The sequence below is a fragment of the Hemicordylus capensis genome, chromosome 5 (genome assembly GCF_027244095.1).
Source record: "Hemicordylus capensis ecotype Gifberg chromosome 5, rHemCap1.1.pri, whole genome shotgun sequence".
Taxonomy (NCBI): domain Eukaryota; kingdom Metazoa; phylum Chordata; class Lepidosauria; order Squamata; family Cordylidae; genus Hemicordylus; species Hemicordylus capensis.
The window spans coordinates 87,752,624-87,770,720 of NC_069661.1; the positions used below are offsets into that span (position 1 = coordinate 87,752,624).

At 39.7% G+C, this 18,097-nt stretch overlaps 1 protein-coding gene across 2 annotated transcripts in view; it reads left to right on the forward strand.

The window, feature by feature from the left end:
* The first annotated feature begins 414 nt into the window (after positions 1–414).
* The window catches only part of LOC128328487 (plasma kallikrein-like), a 40,099-nt gene continuing 22,416 nt past the window's right edge, over positions 415–18,097 (forward strand). The window contains exons 1-5 of one of the 2 annotated variants that reach the window (XM_053258524.1): positions 415–480; positions 2,246–2,304; positions 13,808–13,970; positions 14,443–14,546; positions 16,396–16,555. In XM_053258524.1, the coding sequence (XP_053114499.1) occupies positions 2,247–2,304; positions 13,808–13,970; positions 14,443–14,546; positions 16,396–16,555 (485 nt within the window). In that variant the 5' untranslated portion in view covers positions 415–480; position 2,246. The remainder of the gene's footprint in view (positions 481–2,245; positions 2,305–13,807; positions 13,971–14,442; positions 14,547–16,395; positions 16,556–18,097) is intronic. The other variant, XM_053258525.1, reaches the window with a different exon arrangement.

The following is an 18,097-nucleotide window of genomic DNA, read 5'->3' on the forward strand; positions in this document are numbered from 1 at the left end:
GAAGTAAATATTGGCCAAACCATAATAATAATTGGACATATTCCTTTTGGTAATGTACATAGTTTGCAACAGAATGTGAGATAGACAGTATTAAACATTTGTGTGCACTTTGATTTTTCCCTTTATGCAGTTCCCATATTGAGCAGTAGAGGGTTTAACTGGTATAAATTGAGAAACAGGTGTTGTTTTTTTCCTTTTAGAAAGACAGAGCTATGTGTCAATGCAGCTCTGTTAACTTAGGCCAATTGTATCTCTTTTTCCAAAGGCAGAAACAATATTGACAGTACAAGCTTTGCTCAAAAGTAAATATCACAGGCAGATAAACATTGGCACAAATGCCATTACTTAGCCAGATTGGCAGGAGTCTGTTTTTTCTTTCTTTTTAGGACTCCTCAACCCCTCCCCCCCTCCTCGTTTTGGCACAGCATATTCCATTCCATAAGGCAGAAAAGTTACAACCAGTCCGGCAACTGTCTTCAGGTAATGAACATCCTTTATTCAATTGGTGCTTTGCTTTCAAATAAAAGACAAATTGGAATATGATGCATGACCGACTCCTTTTAATTGCTTCCAGCTATTCAGTCCAAGCAATCAATAGTTGCTAAGGGTTGTTGCATAACTTAAAAAATAATTTATTCTATCACATACATTCTTCACAGTGCTTAATTAGATGGATTAGAAATGGCTATGTAACAATGAAGTACGACAAAATGCATGCTCATTACTGAGAAGAAGATTGTGGTGCAGCATAATCCCATGCATATTTATGGAACTGCAAATTCCATGGGTTCAGTCAGTTGGGCTTATTCCCAGATCAGTGTGCACAGAATTGCAGTCTTAGTGTTTATACTAATGTATATAATCAAACAAAATGATAGGAATTTCAGACCAATTTCACTGCTGACCACAGCAGAATGTATCTTGATATATTTCACTGATATACTACATGTTTCAACCAAACTATTACTCATCTGCTGTATGCAGCAATAATCGTGTGTACTTACTCAAAAGTAAACCCCTCTGAATCCAAAGGGGCTTACATCCAAATAAGCCTGCATTAGAACCGCAGCCTTAAGTACATGCTTAGCTCTCCCATTGTACCCAGTTGGATTTATGGGTAAATGTGTCGAGGAAGGATCAGTATCTAACAACTTGATCCTGTTCATATTGACTCTGAAGTAAGTCCTACTGCAGCACAAGACTACTATTTATACCATCAAGTTGTGTAGCCGATCCTATATATGTTTACTCTGACAGCTCGTTAGCCAGCGTGGTGTAGTGGTTAGAGTGCTGGACTAGAACCTGGGAGACCCGAGTTCAAATCCCCATTCAGCCATGATACTTGCTGGGTGACTCTGGGCCAGTCACTTCTCTCTCAGCCTAACCTACCTCACAGGGTTCTTGTGAAGAGAAACTTAAGTATGTGGTATACCACTCTGGGTTCCTTGGAGGAAGAGCGGGATATAAATGTAAAATAATAATAATAATAATAATGATAATAAATTTCAGTGGGTTTACTCACAAGTAAGTGTGCATAAAATTGCAGCCTTAGGTTATAATCCTGTGCATACTTACTAGGGAGGAAGTCCAATCACCTGTTTTACTTTTGAGTAAGAAAGTTTAGGACTGGGTTGCCTGAAGGGTCAAACGGGGAACTACTACACATCTGATATAAAAGGATAATATTAAATTTTCTAAGCTAAAGTTTCTATGTAGTAGTCCTTAAGCAGATTATATGTGCATGTAAGCAAAATAGTTTCATCTTTGAATTACAAAATCCCATACTTCTTTGAATGACTAACGAGCCCCTGGTGGCGCAGTGGTAAAACTGCCGCCCTGTAACCAGAAGGTTACAAGTTCGATCCTGACCAGGGGCTCAAGGTTGACTCAGCCTTCCATCCTTCCGAGGTCAGCAAAATGAGTACCCAGAATGTTGGGGGCAATATGCTAAATCATTGTAAACCGCTTAGAGAGCTTCGGCTATAGAGCAGTATATAAATGTAAGTGCTATTGCTAACGGCACAATCTAATGCATGTTTGCTCAGAAATATGTCCAGTGGGGCTTAATCCCTAGTTTTGGGATTTCAGTCAAAGCAATGTTACTCACAACTATTATGTCTATTTGGTTAAACTTGCACTTGTGATTGTGAGAATGTGGACTCCAGATAAATTCTTCTAAAACCCAGATTAGTTGTAGTACACTTTAAAAGCTGGCATTTAAACACTCAATTGCATTTATTTTTAGGATGGCATGGATTGTTCAAACATTTTATTTCATTGTGTTATTGTCTTCAGTACATAGTGGTAAGTACTTCACATCTATCTATCTATCTGTCTATTTGATTTATATACCACCCTTCCAAAAATGGCTCAGGGCAGCTTACATCAACAGTTGTTTCTTGGATCTGATGGTTTGTGAAGATATATTAAAGTGCTCATCTTCTTCCAGGAAGTTAGAAAGATAAAACTTGGAAAATTAATAATTTATCTAAATAAAGTGTTGGGGGAAATCTAAACTCTAAGAATTCTTAATTCTGAGGGGGCCAAATGGCCTTCCCCCAAATTTCAGAATATGTTTTTTCTTCAGTGGATTTTTTTTGCCAAATTCATATAATCAAGTCTGCAACATCAGTGAATCTTGTGAAATATGTTGGGTTTTACAAAAACTAGCAGAACATTCGCTCAAAATTTGGCAAGCATTTTTAAAAAGCAGGTTTTTACTGGACTTAGAAAAGAATATTCTTCTGCATGGTTTAGAATAGGAGAGAATATTTCATGGAATTATTGTACCCATTCTGTTAATGCATTGGATAATATTATTTTACAAGTCTAGTTTTATATTGAATATAAGGATGTCAGGCACCATCTGTTGGGCAGCTGCCATAACTGGGAGGAGCACCACTGATGCCTTCCCTGGCCCTTTTGGGAGAATTGGGTCTAGTCAACCATACAAGACATTTTGCTGCCTGAGGCGAAGGACAATATGTCTCCCTCTTTCCTCACTTAGAATGACTCTGACCATCCGCAGTTGTGATGCATACCAATAGTAGTAGTAGTAATAATAATAATAATAATATGATCATGATAATAACAGCTGCATTATTTACACATGTCACTTGTATAAATAAACTATTTTTGCAAATATGTTCACAAACTTTAATAGCCCATACTTTTTACTAGTTGCCAGAAACTTAGGTTAGTCATTTGTGGTCTGAAAGAAAATAAGAATCACATTTTAAACTGTGTCCTTGCCTGGTTACCTGGAGGCAATACTTACTTGCCACAAGCAAGTGGCTGACAGGCATCCATACTAATCTGCTTGTACATAGCCCCACTGAAAATAATGGACCAAGTTAGTGATTATTAACTTGCTCCATTACTTTCAATGGGACAACAAATGAGTAATTTAATATGGATGTCAGCTGCTATTCAAAAAGCCTGAAATAAACTATTTACTTACTTACTTACATTTATATCCTGCTCTTCTTCCGAGGAGCCCAGAGTGGTGTACATGGTTATCTTTATTCTCACAACAACCCTGTGAGGTAGATTAGGTTGAGAGATAAATGACTGGCCCAGAGTCACCCAGTGAGTTTCATGGTTGAATGGGGATTTGTACTCAGGACTTTCCGGCCCTTGTCCAACACTCTGACCACTATGCTATGCTAGCTTTAATCAATCAATCAATCAATCAATCAATCAATTAATTATCTATTTTATTTATTTATCAAATTTATATACTGCCCCAAACTTCCATCTCTGAGTGGTTTATAACATAAAACAAATTAAGACAAAAATGAAAACCTTAAAAGAATTTAAAACCACAATCAGATGTAAAAGCTTGGGTTAAAAAAAACAAGCCTTTCAAGACTTTTAAGAAGTTGTCAGAGATGGGGAGGCTTTTATTTCAGCAGGGAGTGCATTCCAGAGTCTCAGGACAGCAACAGAGAAGGCCCATCCCTGTGTAGCCACCAGACAAGCTGGTGGCAACTGCAGGCAATGGGGATCATGACAAAGAAGACATTCTCTTAAATACCCTAAGCTCTTTAGGGCATTACAGGTTATTATCAGCACCTTGTATTTTGCCCAGAAACTTATTAGTAATCATTGTAGTTCTTTTAGTATGGGAGTAATATGGTCTCTCTGAGATGACCAGAGACCAACCTGGCTGCCACATTTTGAACCAACTGCAGTTTCCAGATTACGTACAAAGGCAGCCCCTTTACGTACCACTGTCCTGAGGTCATTTATCTCAAGAAATGGACACAGCTGGCATATCAGCCGAAGCTGATAGAAAGCAGCTCTGGCCACCACTTCAACATGAGATACCAGGGAGAAGTTTGGATTCATAAACACTACCAGACTGCATAACTGTTCCATCTGGAGAAGTGTGGCCCCATCCAGAACCAGCAGATCAAAATTATCTCCTGAGTTGTACAATAAGTACCTCTGTCTTATTTGGATTCAGTCTCAATTTATCCTTCATCTATCCCATCACTGGCTCCAGACAGGCATTTAGGAAGGTTATGCCTTCACCTGGTCATGTTGATGGAGAAATAGATTTGGGTGCCATCAGCATGCTGATAACACCCTGCACCAAATTTCCTGATGATCTCTCCCAGCGGTTTCATATAGATGTTAAAAAGCATTGGAGACAGTATGGAGCCTTTAGGGACACCACATAAAAGTTTTGAAGAGCAACAGTCTCCAAGGGAGACCAGCTGGAATCCGTCCAAAAGGTAGGAGTGGAACCACTGCAAAGCAGTGCCTCTCTCACTCCCAACCCCTTCTACAACAACTGCCCCCTGCTAGATAGTATAAGCCACATCATTCTAGGTACCTTGTCCACATCCTCAGGAGACACAAACTCTCTTCAGCCAAGCTTTTAGTTGAAGTTTTAGCTAATGTTTTTAGTTGAATTTTATTAATTGTTTTAACTTTAAGTTTTATATGTTTTAAATGTGTTGAAAATTTTATTTTGTTGTGTTGTTTTAAACCTCTTAGAGACTTTGGTAGTGCGTGGTATATAAATGTGTTAAACAAACTAAGTGAAACAGATCCAATCAACCCACATAAGGCAGGCCTACTCAGTTTAGGTCCCCCAGTTGTTTTTGGACTACAACTTCCATTATCCCCAGCCACAGTGGCCAATATCCAGGGATTATGGGCATTGTAGGCCAACACCTGCAGGAGGACCAAAGTTGATCAGCCCTGACATAAGGGGAGTTTCTGGACACCTCCGCATCAGACATTGCAGTAATTGTGGGTTCTGAGTGTCAGTCGGAATATGAGACATTTTGTCCACAAACAACTCATTAAAAACATCACAGTTTCAAATTTTGATTCAAGGGAAGAGGGGCATGTAATAACACTCTCACAATCCTGAACAACTCTGCTGGATGTGAGTTTGCAGATGCAATATGGGCAGAAAAAAATCACTTCTTTGTCACATGAATTGTCTAAGCATAGATTTTGAAATGCACTCTATATTGTAATCTGTTGGATTCAAGTTAAGTTTTTATTCACTTGCGCTCCAGTTATCTTCCTTGCCACTTCAGTTCCCATAGTTCTTCTGTATACCACAGGGCTAGTTTTGAAGTGAGTTGGAGAGGACGCTTAGGAGGGATCATGTCTACTGCCCTGGTGAATTTGCTGTTCCAATTCTTTATCAGGGCATTAACAGGATCACTGGCAGAGCCAACACTAAATCCTTCCAAGGCTTCTGGGAATCCTATTGGATCCAATAGCCTTTCTGGCAGACCATCCTAATAAGCCCTCACTCCTGCGGAGGTGGGACATGACTGTGAGTCCAACCTTAATCAGATGGAGATTCATCCATGACAATAGGAAAATCACAGGAGTCTCCACCTATAGAACACCACCCTGATCAGAGTGAAAGACCAGAACAAGCATGTGACCAGTGTGCATTGGTCCCAAGGCCACTTGAGATAGGCCCATAGTTGTCAAGGCTGCTATCCGTTCAGTTAGGGATTCTGTTGCACAGTGGGGTGATCGATATACTAACAGAGGTCCCAGTCTATCCCTGGTCCCCAAACTTAACTACACACATTTGATATGGTCAGACCCTTCAATAAATATCCTGGCAAGGGAGATGCTATTCTTGTAGACCACAGCCACTCTGCCTTCCTGTCCATGACCCCTTGCCTGCTCCTCAAAAGATTACCCTGGAGGCAGAAGCTGGGACCAGACTGGGCCACCAGCCTCCCCCAACAAAGTCTCTTTGATATATACCAGGTTGGCCCCTTTATCCATAATCTGAGCATGGGTGACTTCTGATTTATTCTGGACCAACCCTATTGTGCTTCAATAGGGATAATGGTGAGAGACATCTTTTCACAGCATTTGCATGTTGTTAAGCTGAAAGGACTTCCATGGGAAATATCAATAACTTTAAATCCAGCAGTCTTGTTGTGACTTAAGAAACTGTAGGAGGTTGCAGAGGTATCTGAAAGGCAGTAATAAAGGGACATTTCTGTTGTGCATTTTTCATTGCCTGACTGTGCAAATGATTTACTTTCTCTGAGCAGCAAAGCCCAATTACAGAAATCTTTCAATCTTGTGGTTTTTTTTTACAGTGACTGTTCTGACAACAAATTAGGAAGAATACGTTAGGCCAATTATTGTATTTTCCAATTTACAAGCCCTTTTAGGCAGGTTGAAACTTGCTGTTATTTAACAGGCACAGTTGTGATAGAAATGTGACTTTTAAATTACTTCTGATAGAAGACCTGTAGCACTTTAGATTTGTTTGTGAACAAAATATTTCCAAATGAGGATATATGATAATGAGCTCCCTTATTTGATGTGAACAGATGAGAAACTGTGCACCTTGAGAGGCAAGGGGAAACAGACTGTTTGAGAATTAGAGGTTTGTATTGGCTGAGGTACTGAGATGCACAGGGAACTGGGTGGATGGATTTCTCAAATTACTATATTAATCCAGGCACACTCAAGGTATGTGGGAATCAATATTGTCATTACAAGGTCCCTAAAACCTTGTCATTAGATTATTTTATTGACAATTTATTGCAGTAATTTATTGATGATTATTTCAGATTCAAGCCAGTTTTCAACCAGATAAGCTGTTTGGATAGATCATAGTGAACCCAAGCCAAAATCACTTTTGGAGATTTGTTAAAACAAATTGCCAATTGTTATTCTATTCAGTAATCTTTTGCATTTGGTTGTTTGGACATTTGTCCCAAGGGGGATACTGTAGAGAGTAAAGAAGAGTCAAGAGGGAAAAGGGAGGGAGAGGAGAATATGGAGCTGTTGCAGAATAAACCTTTAGTTACTTAAGCCACCTAATGGCGCAGCAGGGAAATGCTTGACTAACAAGCAGAAAGTTGCTGGTTTGAATCCCCGCTGATACTATTTCAGAAAGCAGCGATCTAGGAAGATGAGCTGCATCATCTCATACTGCATGGAAGGAGGCAATGGTAAATCCCTCCTGTATCCTACCAAAAGAAAACCACAGGGCTCTGTGGGCACTAGGAGTCAAAATTGACTTGACGGCACACTTTACCTTGTAAATCTACTTAAGATTTCCTTGTGTGTATATGAGGGAAGCAGCTATAAGATATTTGATGAGATTTTGAACCAGCTAAGCATGTGAGCCTGCAAAGCAAAGCTTGTGAATGTCCCTGCAATCTCATTCCCTTGCATTACTGAACTACTTTCTATGATCGCTGCTGTTGATTGTTTCTCCAGCTTCCTGACCTGCACAACCCCTGAAGGTACTTTCCCCTTCTCAATCCTGGACTTTGTTTTTCCTTGGATGCCCATTGCAGCATGGCTCAGATCCCACCACCACCTTTTTTCTTGACCTGCTCTTTCCTGGAAACAATGGCGATCTTATTTATCCAATGTTCTCCTCCCTATACATACCCCTGATTTTACTCCAACAAAGCAGAAAGCTATATTGCTTCACTGCCTGGGCCCTGAAGGCCAACGAATATATAATCATTTGCCCTTTTCTGCCAGCTTGGAAGGAGATGCCAATTCTTATGGAGCTGCTCTTCAAGCCTTAGATGATCATTTCAACCCTACTTTGAATGTGATTGCTGAACATTACAAGTTCTATTCTAGATTCCAACTGCCTGGTGAATCTATCAATCAGTATGTCACAGCAATGTGTGTCTTAAGTGTAACCTGTGAGTTTGCCCACTTTACTGATGAAATGATCCATGATCAGATTGTTATGAAAACAAACTGCTCCAAACTGCATAAAAAACTGCTACGTGGAAACTTACCTTGGATAAAATTATAGAGATGGCCAGGAGGGTGGAAAATGCTCTTCACTGTTCAGACTGCTCTCTTTGGTACCCCAAAATCCATCTCCTGAAATCCAGGCTGTTCAGTCTGAATCCTTCCAAACCAAATCTTCTCATATGGTACTGCCCCAGAAAGTGGCAACACATGAAAGAGGAAATACCATTGTGGAGACTCTGCCCACAAAGCCAATTCTGCTCACTGTCCTGCACAGAATGTAACTTGCAACAGGTGCAAGAAAGAAAAGAAAAGAAAAGAAAAGAAAAAGTGGATGGTGGGGGCACACTTTGCTAAGGGTTGCAAGTCTTTTGTCTACTCCATTACTGATTCACCATATGATAAGGATGAGGCAGCTGTACCACTTCCTGGCTGTGTTTTAAGTGTGACAGAATCAGAGCCTGCTTCTCCACATTGTCAAGTTAAACTTAATGAACGTGAAGTATGGATGCTGGATGTTTCCAGTTCTCTATACACTATCATTTCCCATCTGATTTACAAGAAACTCCTTACTACATCAGATCTGCACTTGCAGCCTTCAGACACCCACCTATGCAGATATGGGAGTTCCCCTATTGCCATAAATGGATACTTCACGGCCATCCTGGAAAGGATGTACTGCAGAAGGGAAAGTGTATGTGTCACAAAAAGGAGTCTCACTATTGGGATGGAACCATCAGAAAGCTCTCCGGATAGTGTTATACCCAAATAGCATGGAACCCATAATACAGATGATGGAGCATCCATATGCTGATATGACTGCTGATTTCTCATATGTTTTTGCTGATACTCCTGGAATTGCCATACATTTCAAACACAAAACTCAGATAAAGGCAAATGTATTACCTGTACCACACAAAGTGAGGAACATACTCATAGGATTGCCTCAACTGCTTAAGAGAGGAGATCTTAAGACTATAGCATGCTGACATCATAGAGCTTATTGATTTGTCAGAATGGGTCTTTCCCATTGTTCTTGTGTGGAAATCAAATGGTACACTTTGAATGTGTGGAGATTTAAGAGATATGAACTACAACATGGTGGTGGATTTTCATCCATTACCCATATAAAATACTGCTTACTCTGAAAGAGGCCTCAGTGTTCACAACTTTGACTTGTCTTCAGTCTATAATCAAATTCCTCTGCTCTAAAGTTATCACATATGCACAGCCTTCATTACTACAGAGGGTGTTTATCATACAAAAGATTGCCCTTTTGATTAGCCTCTGCAGCTTCCGTATTTCAATGACTGATGCATGCATTTCAATGACCGTATTTCAATGACTGATGCATTTTGGACTATGGATGGCATCACTTACTTTCAGGATGACATTTTAGTGTATGGCAAAACCATTGAGGAAACACCCAGCATTGAAGAGCATGATGCTAAACTGACAGAGGGGTTAAGAAAACGCCAACAACACAGACTTACTATCTCTGCAGGAAAATGACAGTTTTGCACACACTCGGTGATGTACGTGGGACACACAATATCTCAGAGTGGTGTACATCCCAGAACAGACTTGGTGAAAGCTTTTTGGAAAGCACCAGAGCTACAAAACATAGATGCCCTTCACTCATTTTTAGGACTCTGTATCACTCTAACTCTGTTAGACAATTTGCCTCAAAAATTGCTCCATTGCATCTTTTTAAAAAGAACGCTGCATTTTATTGGGACAAAGCATTGTAGTGACCAGTCTCCTTCCCTCTAAAGAGTTAACAGGGAGTAAACCCTTGTCCTGACTGACACACTTATGAATTCCAGGGCAGCCAATCAGTACACCAGGTGTGTGGGACTTAGAGAGTGGTTGTTGGGAATTCTGGGAACAAGAAGGGCAGTCTTTGTTGGAAAGAAGCACTTGAGGAAAGGCTTAGTGAGGGGCAATGGAGTTTGCTCCCTCATGGTTGAAGCCAGCATGGAGGTTTTTCTCATGTAATAACTCTGTAGTCTTTAAAAGAAAGGATTACAGGAAGCTTGATTCTCCTCAGGAATTGGGTGTTCAAGGAAAAGGGAATTCACCATAGGGAACAGTTTGTTAGTCAGATTGTGCATTAGAAACTTATATGTCTTTGGTGTATGTGCTTCTGCATATTTCCGGATACTGATCTATTATTGTTTACCTGTAACCTAATCAAAATTAAAAACACAAGCCAACGCCATCCTACCTAGGCCGTTGCAAAAGACTCTTTTAACATTTAAGAGTGCATTAAGACAAGCTATTTTTGAAACCTACTAAGTATTTTTGAGTGTATTTAAGAAAGCTAGAAGCCTTCGATGGAAGCAGTCTGTAGTAATTGAATAAAACTGTTTTTTTAGTTCTTTTCTTTTTACAAGCCTCTCCGAGTTGGTTTTTAACTCAGGAAAAAGCGGGGGGCGGGGAGATGGATTCCTCTGGTGCAATCACATCCTCAAACAGTCAGAAGCAATTTTTTTTCTCACCATGTCCAGGCTTTCACATGGAAGGTTTTTGTACTTGCCCGAGAGCAAAATAAAGAGAGTTTCCCCTGGGATTCCATCCCAAGCCCAGTGAGGCTCAAGCTCTGTTGATAAGAGGAGTGGTGGTGACAGCATTTTAAACCTTCCAGGAACAGGGAATAGTTTTAGGAGAAGCCTAGACAGGCAGCTCAAGCAGGGATGATTCAGCATTTCTTTCCTTCATGTGAGATTGCTCTGAAACAAAGTCTTTAATTCTCTACAATCCTGTGAGGCTAGTTTTCAGCCTATCAAACTGAGCATTGCTGAATGCCCTGTTCTCACCTCTGTTGACACCAACAGGCACACTATTGTAACCACTGATGCTTCCAAATATGGTTTGGGAGCTGTCTTGACCTAGCAAAAAGGGGATTGGAAAATTACAGTTGCCTTTGCTTCCAGAGTGCTTAATGCTTCAGAGAATATGTATTCTGTCATTGAAAAAGAAGATCTAGCATGTTTCTGGGTGATGAGGCACTTCAGGACTTACTTGTGGGGCAGAAAATCCACTTTACAGACAATAAACACCTATCAGATTTATTTGCCACTCAGGGACCCAACAGAACAACCCCAAGAATGGATCACCAGACATATGGATTTTGATTTCCAGGTGGAATATTTTCCAGGTCTTCAGAATACAACTGCATATTGTTAATCTTGACTTCTACTTACAGGCCAAGAGGAGATCCCAGAAAATGAGGATGAAGGAGTAGTACTTGTGCAATAACTTCATCCACTCACAGAGTGATCATATCATCTGAATGGAAAGTGGCCCTCAATGCTAATCAAGTGCTTACTGAAATTAAATCTTATATAACTAATGGACAAAAACAAAGTACCTGAACATCTTCAACAATACACGCACATAGTGAGTGAGCTGTCTCTTCTCAGTGATCTGGTGGTGAGGACTGATCATTTGATGCCAATCTCTTTACAAGCAAAAGTGTTCAGATTTGCCCACAAAGGTCATTTGGGCATAAGCTTGACTAAAAGATGAATTAGAGGGGGTAAGGAGGTATGGACAAACATACTGAAAGTATAATCAGGCACTGTATGCTCATGCTGCATCTGATAAAGTGAAGAAGGTATTTATCACCCCTTTGACTTCAATAAAGTATCCCAATGGTCCCTGGGAAAAATGGCTCTGGATATAATGGGGCCTTTTGATAACTAACCTGCAAAACAAATATCTGTAATAGTGATGGTGGATTACTATTCCAGGTGGCCAGAAGTTTCATTTGCTGACATTACTGCAAACAAGGTTATCCAGTTCATGGCTGCAGTTTTTGTGAGGGAAGATCTTCCTAAAGAACTAGTGACTGACAATGGGTCACAGCTTACTCATTTGAAATGGTGCAACCCTAACCATGAGATAAAACCCAAGACTCTTTCCTTGTACCATCCTCGAGGGAATGGCTTATTGGACAGAATGAACAGATTAGTGAAAGAAAGTTTAGAACTGGCTACTATGCAACTACAACCCTGGAAAGAGGCAATCCATGAAACTCTATTTGCTTATTGAACTACTCCTCATTTTACTACAGGAAAATCACCTTTTGAACTACTGAGAGGATGCAAAGCTACCACCAAACTTACACAATGGCAACAAATGATAAGGGATGCCATCTCACCCTGAAGATGCAGAGATTTGTGATCTAGAAGGGAGAAGCAACCAAAATATAAATTGTATGTAATTCAGAAAAGGGATGCAAAACAGCAAACATTTCAGGTGGAGGACTTGAGTAAGGCTGCCTTATAAAGTGAGAAAGAGATGTTCCTGATATTCTGGACCAAAACAAATAACCAAAATCCGAAGATATTCTATGATATTGAATGGTGGGGTGGAGCAATGGAACAGTTCAAGACTTTCCAGCATGTATATTATGAGACAAGAGGAAGGGAGTCTGATCTCAAGAGAGGAACTGAAGAGGAATTTAATCTTGCCTCCAGTTTTGAACTCCCAGAGGAGGCGGATGAAAGTGATGGACAGTGTTTGGTACCAGAAGAACAAATAGCTCCTGTGCTAGCGAACCCAAAACTTAGGAGAAGTGTGTGTGACAGGCTACCTGTCATGCATACTTCATAGCAAAACTTTGTCACCAGATTTTTGGTGGTTATAAAGGAGAGGGATGTGTTGTAATATATTCAGTAATCTTTTGCAGTTTGTTTGTTTGTTTGTTTGTACATTTGTCCCAAGCGAGGTCCTGTAGAGAGTGTGGGGGAGGAGTCAAGAAGAAAAAGAGAGGGAAAGGAGAAGCTGAAAATGGAGCTGTTGCTGAATAAACCTTCAGTTAAATCTTCTTGAGACCTTACCCATTTGATGAAGTAGAACAGAGTCTTCATCTACTCCCATTCAAAATATACTGATTTATCCAGCTTCTACTGCCTATAAGTTCATTGTCTGTACTTACAAATATGAAGTCTGTCTAACTGTCATGGCTACCCAGCCCAGGAACCCTGGGAACTGTGGTTGTGTGAAGGGTTCAGGAATGTTTAACAAACTACTTTCAGCACTATTTTCAGCATCCTTGCAAACTACAGCTCTCTGAGGTGGGGAACAACAACAAGACCCTCTGGATGGGGCGGTTTATAAATGTAATAATAATGTAATAATAATAATAATATTAACAACAACAGCAACAACACAACAGTAAAAGCAGTTTTAATCAGTTGAAATGAAAAGTATAGATATGACTAAAGGATCTAGTGTATCAATTAGATGGATATGTGTGGTTGGCCGACATGCAGACTAAATTACTCCTGAGTAGTGCTACTGAAATTGAATAGCCCTTTAGAGTAACTCCTGAGTAGTACTTTTGAGTAGCTTAGTCTGGATGTTAACTGCTAAATCCAAGTAGCAATCAGATTGAACATAAGATAAATCTACTTGAAGTTTCTGTCTTCATGTGTGCCTTTTCTGGTGACTTTCTGAAGTCCTTCTAGTAGCACCTGGAATTCTAAAATCAGACCACCAGTCTATTCTCTCAAAGTCAGGATTGACTGTAGATGAACATAGGCTAACACTTTGTATTATTCTGCCTCAGAATGCGTGTCTCATGTCTATGAAAATACATATTTCCAAGGAGGAGATGTATTGATGGTTTATACTCCAAATGTAGACTATTGCCAAAAAGTGTGTACATATCACCCAAGGTGTCTATTGTTCACCTATCTTCCAGGAAACTGGATGGAAAATGTTAAAAAAAGGTAATGCTTAAATCCCTGCATATCTGGTTATTTATACCTGCATGTTTTAAAGTATGTAGTCATCAAAGTACAAGAGGCTTTACAATGTAATACAAGCAAACAAGACAAGTTCCTGCCCAGAGAAACTAAGAATTACATTTTAATAATGAAGAGACTGTAGTATTCTATCTAGCAATCTTCTATGTTTTGTTGATTGGTAGTTTGTCCCTGCGGGGATCCTGTAGAGAATGTGGAGGGTGGAGTCAGAAAGGAAAGGGAGGGAAAGAAGGAGGAAAAATGGAGTTTTTTCCTGAATAAATCTTAGATAAACAAACATGAGATTACTTTGTGTTTATGAGAGAAGCAGCTATAAAACAGAGACAACAAAGGGAGGGGCAAGGTTCTTGGTTTGTTTTTGTTTTTTGGGGGGAGGGCATAAATAAAAAATAAATGGTATTTAAGTAACTTTGCTTTTTTTCTTCCTTAATATTAGATTTGCATGCCTCCTGAAAGATACTGATACTCAAGTATTGCCAAAACTGTCCATGAATGGAGCAATATCTGGACATTCCTTAAAACAATGCAGTCGAATCACTGGTATGAGCTGTGGACTCCAAGACTTCCTAAAGTAGCCAAAAGAATCAGTGGAATTATTAGTAAGGAATGGCAAGGGGGAAATGGCTGCAAGCAAGGAATGGAAAGCAAGAACCTAGACTTGGAAAGGTGGTTTACAGGAGAATGAAGGGTGTTAGAAGGTGGGATGTAGTGGAACAAGAGAGAAGAGGAGAAAATATGAGCAAAAGCATTTCCATTAGCATCAATGGAAGCGTCTCACCTGAGCATTTTCATTGGGATGGGATCATAGTGCAATGGGAAGGGATTCAATAGCACCTCCCTGTGTGCCAGAGTCCTGATCTTGATCTCTTCCACTTGTGCTTTTTATGTTTGAGAAATTAAAAAAATGAAGGGCCAAACTTGGCACTTTACATAACATGTATTTTCCCCACTTTAGATGTTGATCCTAGAAGAGGCATTCAGGCCTGTGTAATTTTTATATGTATGTGTATTATATCTTCTATATTTCTAAATATCTGCTTCCTGATTAATTAGGGACATATTGTAAACTGCTGAGAGACATGAGTTTTGAGTGGTATAAAAATGCTAAATAAATAAATAAATAAGATACAAGATTTTGAGCTGATCATTTTTTAAAAAACCATTCAACGTTGCAGCCCCTGTCCTTCTCACACTGCAAATATTCCTGCCATGATGTAATTCTGAAAAGCAAAGTGCCCCTCAGCTTGAACAGACACAACAATTGACAAAGGCATTGAACAAAATTAGGAGTAAGCTATTATAATAGCAAGGGTAAAAGTAATAATATTTATGAATCTGTTTCCCCCCTGATAGAGATCAGGCTTCCCTCCCTCTAAAGAATTAACAGGGAGTAAACCCTTGTCATTACTGACATGCTGGTGAACTCCAGGGCAGCCAATCAGTACCCCATGTAGGTGGGACCTAGAGAGCGGTTGCTTGGAATTCTGGGAACAAGAAGGGCAGTCTTTCTTGGAGAGAAGCATGTGCGGAAAGGCTTAGTGAGGGGCAATGGAGTTTGCTCCATCATGGTTGAAGCCAGCATGGAGGTTTCTCTCATGGAATAACTCCATGGAATAATAAATAAGAAAGGATTGCACGGAGCTTGATTCTCCTCAGGAATTGGGTAAGTTCAAGGAAAAGGGAATTCACCATGGGGAACAGTTTGTTAGTCAGATTGTGCATTAGAAATTTATATGTCTTTGGTGTGTGTGCTTCTGCATATTCCTGATATTGCTCTATAATTGTTTACCTGTAACGTAATTCAAATAAGAATCACTAGCCTATGCCATCCTACCTAGGGCATAGTTATAAATGTTTATAAACATTTAAGGGTGCATTAAGACAAGCTATTTTTGAAACCTACTATGTATTTTTTTAGTGCATTTAAGAAAGCTAGAAGCCTTCGATGGAAGCAGCCTGCAGTAATTGAATAAAACTGTTTTTAGTTCTTTTCTTTTTACAAGCCTTGCCTCTGGCTTTTAATTCAGGACAAGGTGGGGTCATGAAGGGGGCACAGTTCCTCTGGTACAATCACATTCTTAAATGGTCAGAAGCTATCAGTTTTCTCACCACTTGTAGGCTTGCACATGGATTTTTGTACTTGCCCAAGAGCAACAAAAAGAGAGTTTCTCCTGGGATTCCACCACAAGCTCAGGGAGGTTCAAGCTCTGTTGATAAGAGGGGTGGCGGTGGCAGCATTTTGAACCTACAGATAATACAGGATAGTTTTAGGAGATGTCTAGCCAAGCAGCTCAGCAGGGATGATTCAGCATTTCTTTGCTCTGAGACAAAGGCTTTAATCTGCTACACCCCCTTTTCATTTGATTTTCTTCTTCTTCTTCTTTTCCAGCTTGCAGCAAAGAAACCTTTAATGGACTGGACATGCAAGGAACAAATTATAATGTAACCACTGCAGGCACTTATCAGCAATGTCAAAAACGATGTACCAATGAGGATCATTGCCACTTTTTCACGTACACCGTTGGTTCATTTCATAGTTCAACATTGCGGTAAATAAGGCTCAGATGCTTTTTATTGGGCCAAATTGTTCCTATGGATTGGCTTTAACAAATAATAGCTCGCCTGCAGCAGCTAAAGCGTATTCTGCCCACAGTGAGTGAGACTGGGATGGACTGTGTTAATGCATGTGTATTATTATATTGTAGCTCAGATCTCAGTGCAAGTATAGAACACAGACCAGACACAGCTTTCTGCTAAGAACTAACTTTTAATGATAACTCTGCCCCAAACAGCCTGTTATAGCTCCAGTATAGTAAGAGATTTAGGCTACCACATATTGCAATAAAAGGGAACAGTGGCAGAGAAGCTCTACTCCAGGACTGATACATTGCACTGATCACATAATTAAGTGGTTGTGGTTGATGCCGTTTGCACAGCACAGCTATGCCTTGCATGGGAAGAAGAGTGCTGGCATCTTAATACCAATGGCTCCTTCTATGCAGGGATGGAATTCTAATTCATGAACAAGGTAGGCTTCACAAACCATCTGAGGTTAAGAGGTGTCAATCCAGAACATAAAACTACACGAGAATCTCCCCACACAATTTAATCTTGATATTTAATACTGTCCTCTCAGAGAGGAGAGAGATTTGCAGGTAAAGACACACTCAAAAGCAAATAAAACTCATCAGACAGAAATAGCTCAGTTCTGTAATGCTGAAGAGCTATACAATTCACTACCACAAAGAACTACATCCATTTTGTAGTACATCCATTGTATGAATGAAAAGAGAAATATTTAACCAAGAACCTAGTAATGATAAGAATCCAAGCCAATGAGAGCTTCTCACGGAGGACCAGACCACGGGCAACACACTCAGTGTAAGGCACATCAGTACTGGCACTTCAAAGGAAGTGTAATAAAGAGAAACAAGCACCACATTCTGTTTTCCAAATTGTACAATGGTGGCTCATTTCACAAGATGGGAGCATTTCCTATGCTTCTTGCACATGCTAAACAAGGATAATGTACACCCACAGATGCTATGAGGCTACCAGTATCTTTCTAACACAATCCAGAATACAATGGGCCAGTTCAGATATAATATGAAACCAGGATTATATCACATTATGTAATCCTGGGAGGTTTGGGAGCATGCGTTTCTCTCTTTCCTGTCTGTATGAAAGTTGGAAGTATTCTGCTTTAAATTCTGGTTAAGAATCAACATGACATTTGAACTGAGCAATCCTGGTTAATTCTCATCAGAGTTCTTAAATAAATCAGGATCTGGACCTAAGTATGATTTATTTATTATATTTGTATACCACCCCAAACACCCTTCTATGGGTGGTTTGCAACAACATTAAAAAATTTTTTAAAAAAAATATTGTTCAATACCTGGCAAATGTACCTGAAAGGAGGGAATAATCTATATCTGTGTATATCAGCATTTTATTGCATTCATTTTTCAAGTAGAATGTATATTAATATATCAGTAACCTCACATCCTAATATTTTTATAGCAGCATTATTCCAATTAACTCCTCAGAGACAATAATATTTGTCTACCTTACAAGACTGCCACTATGAT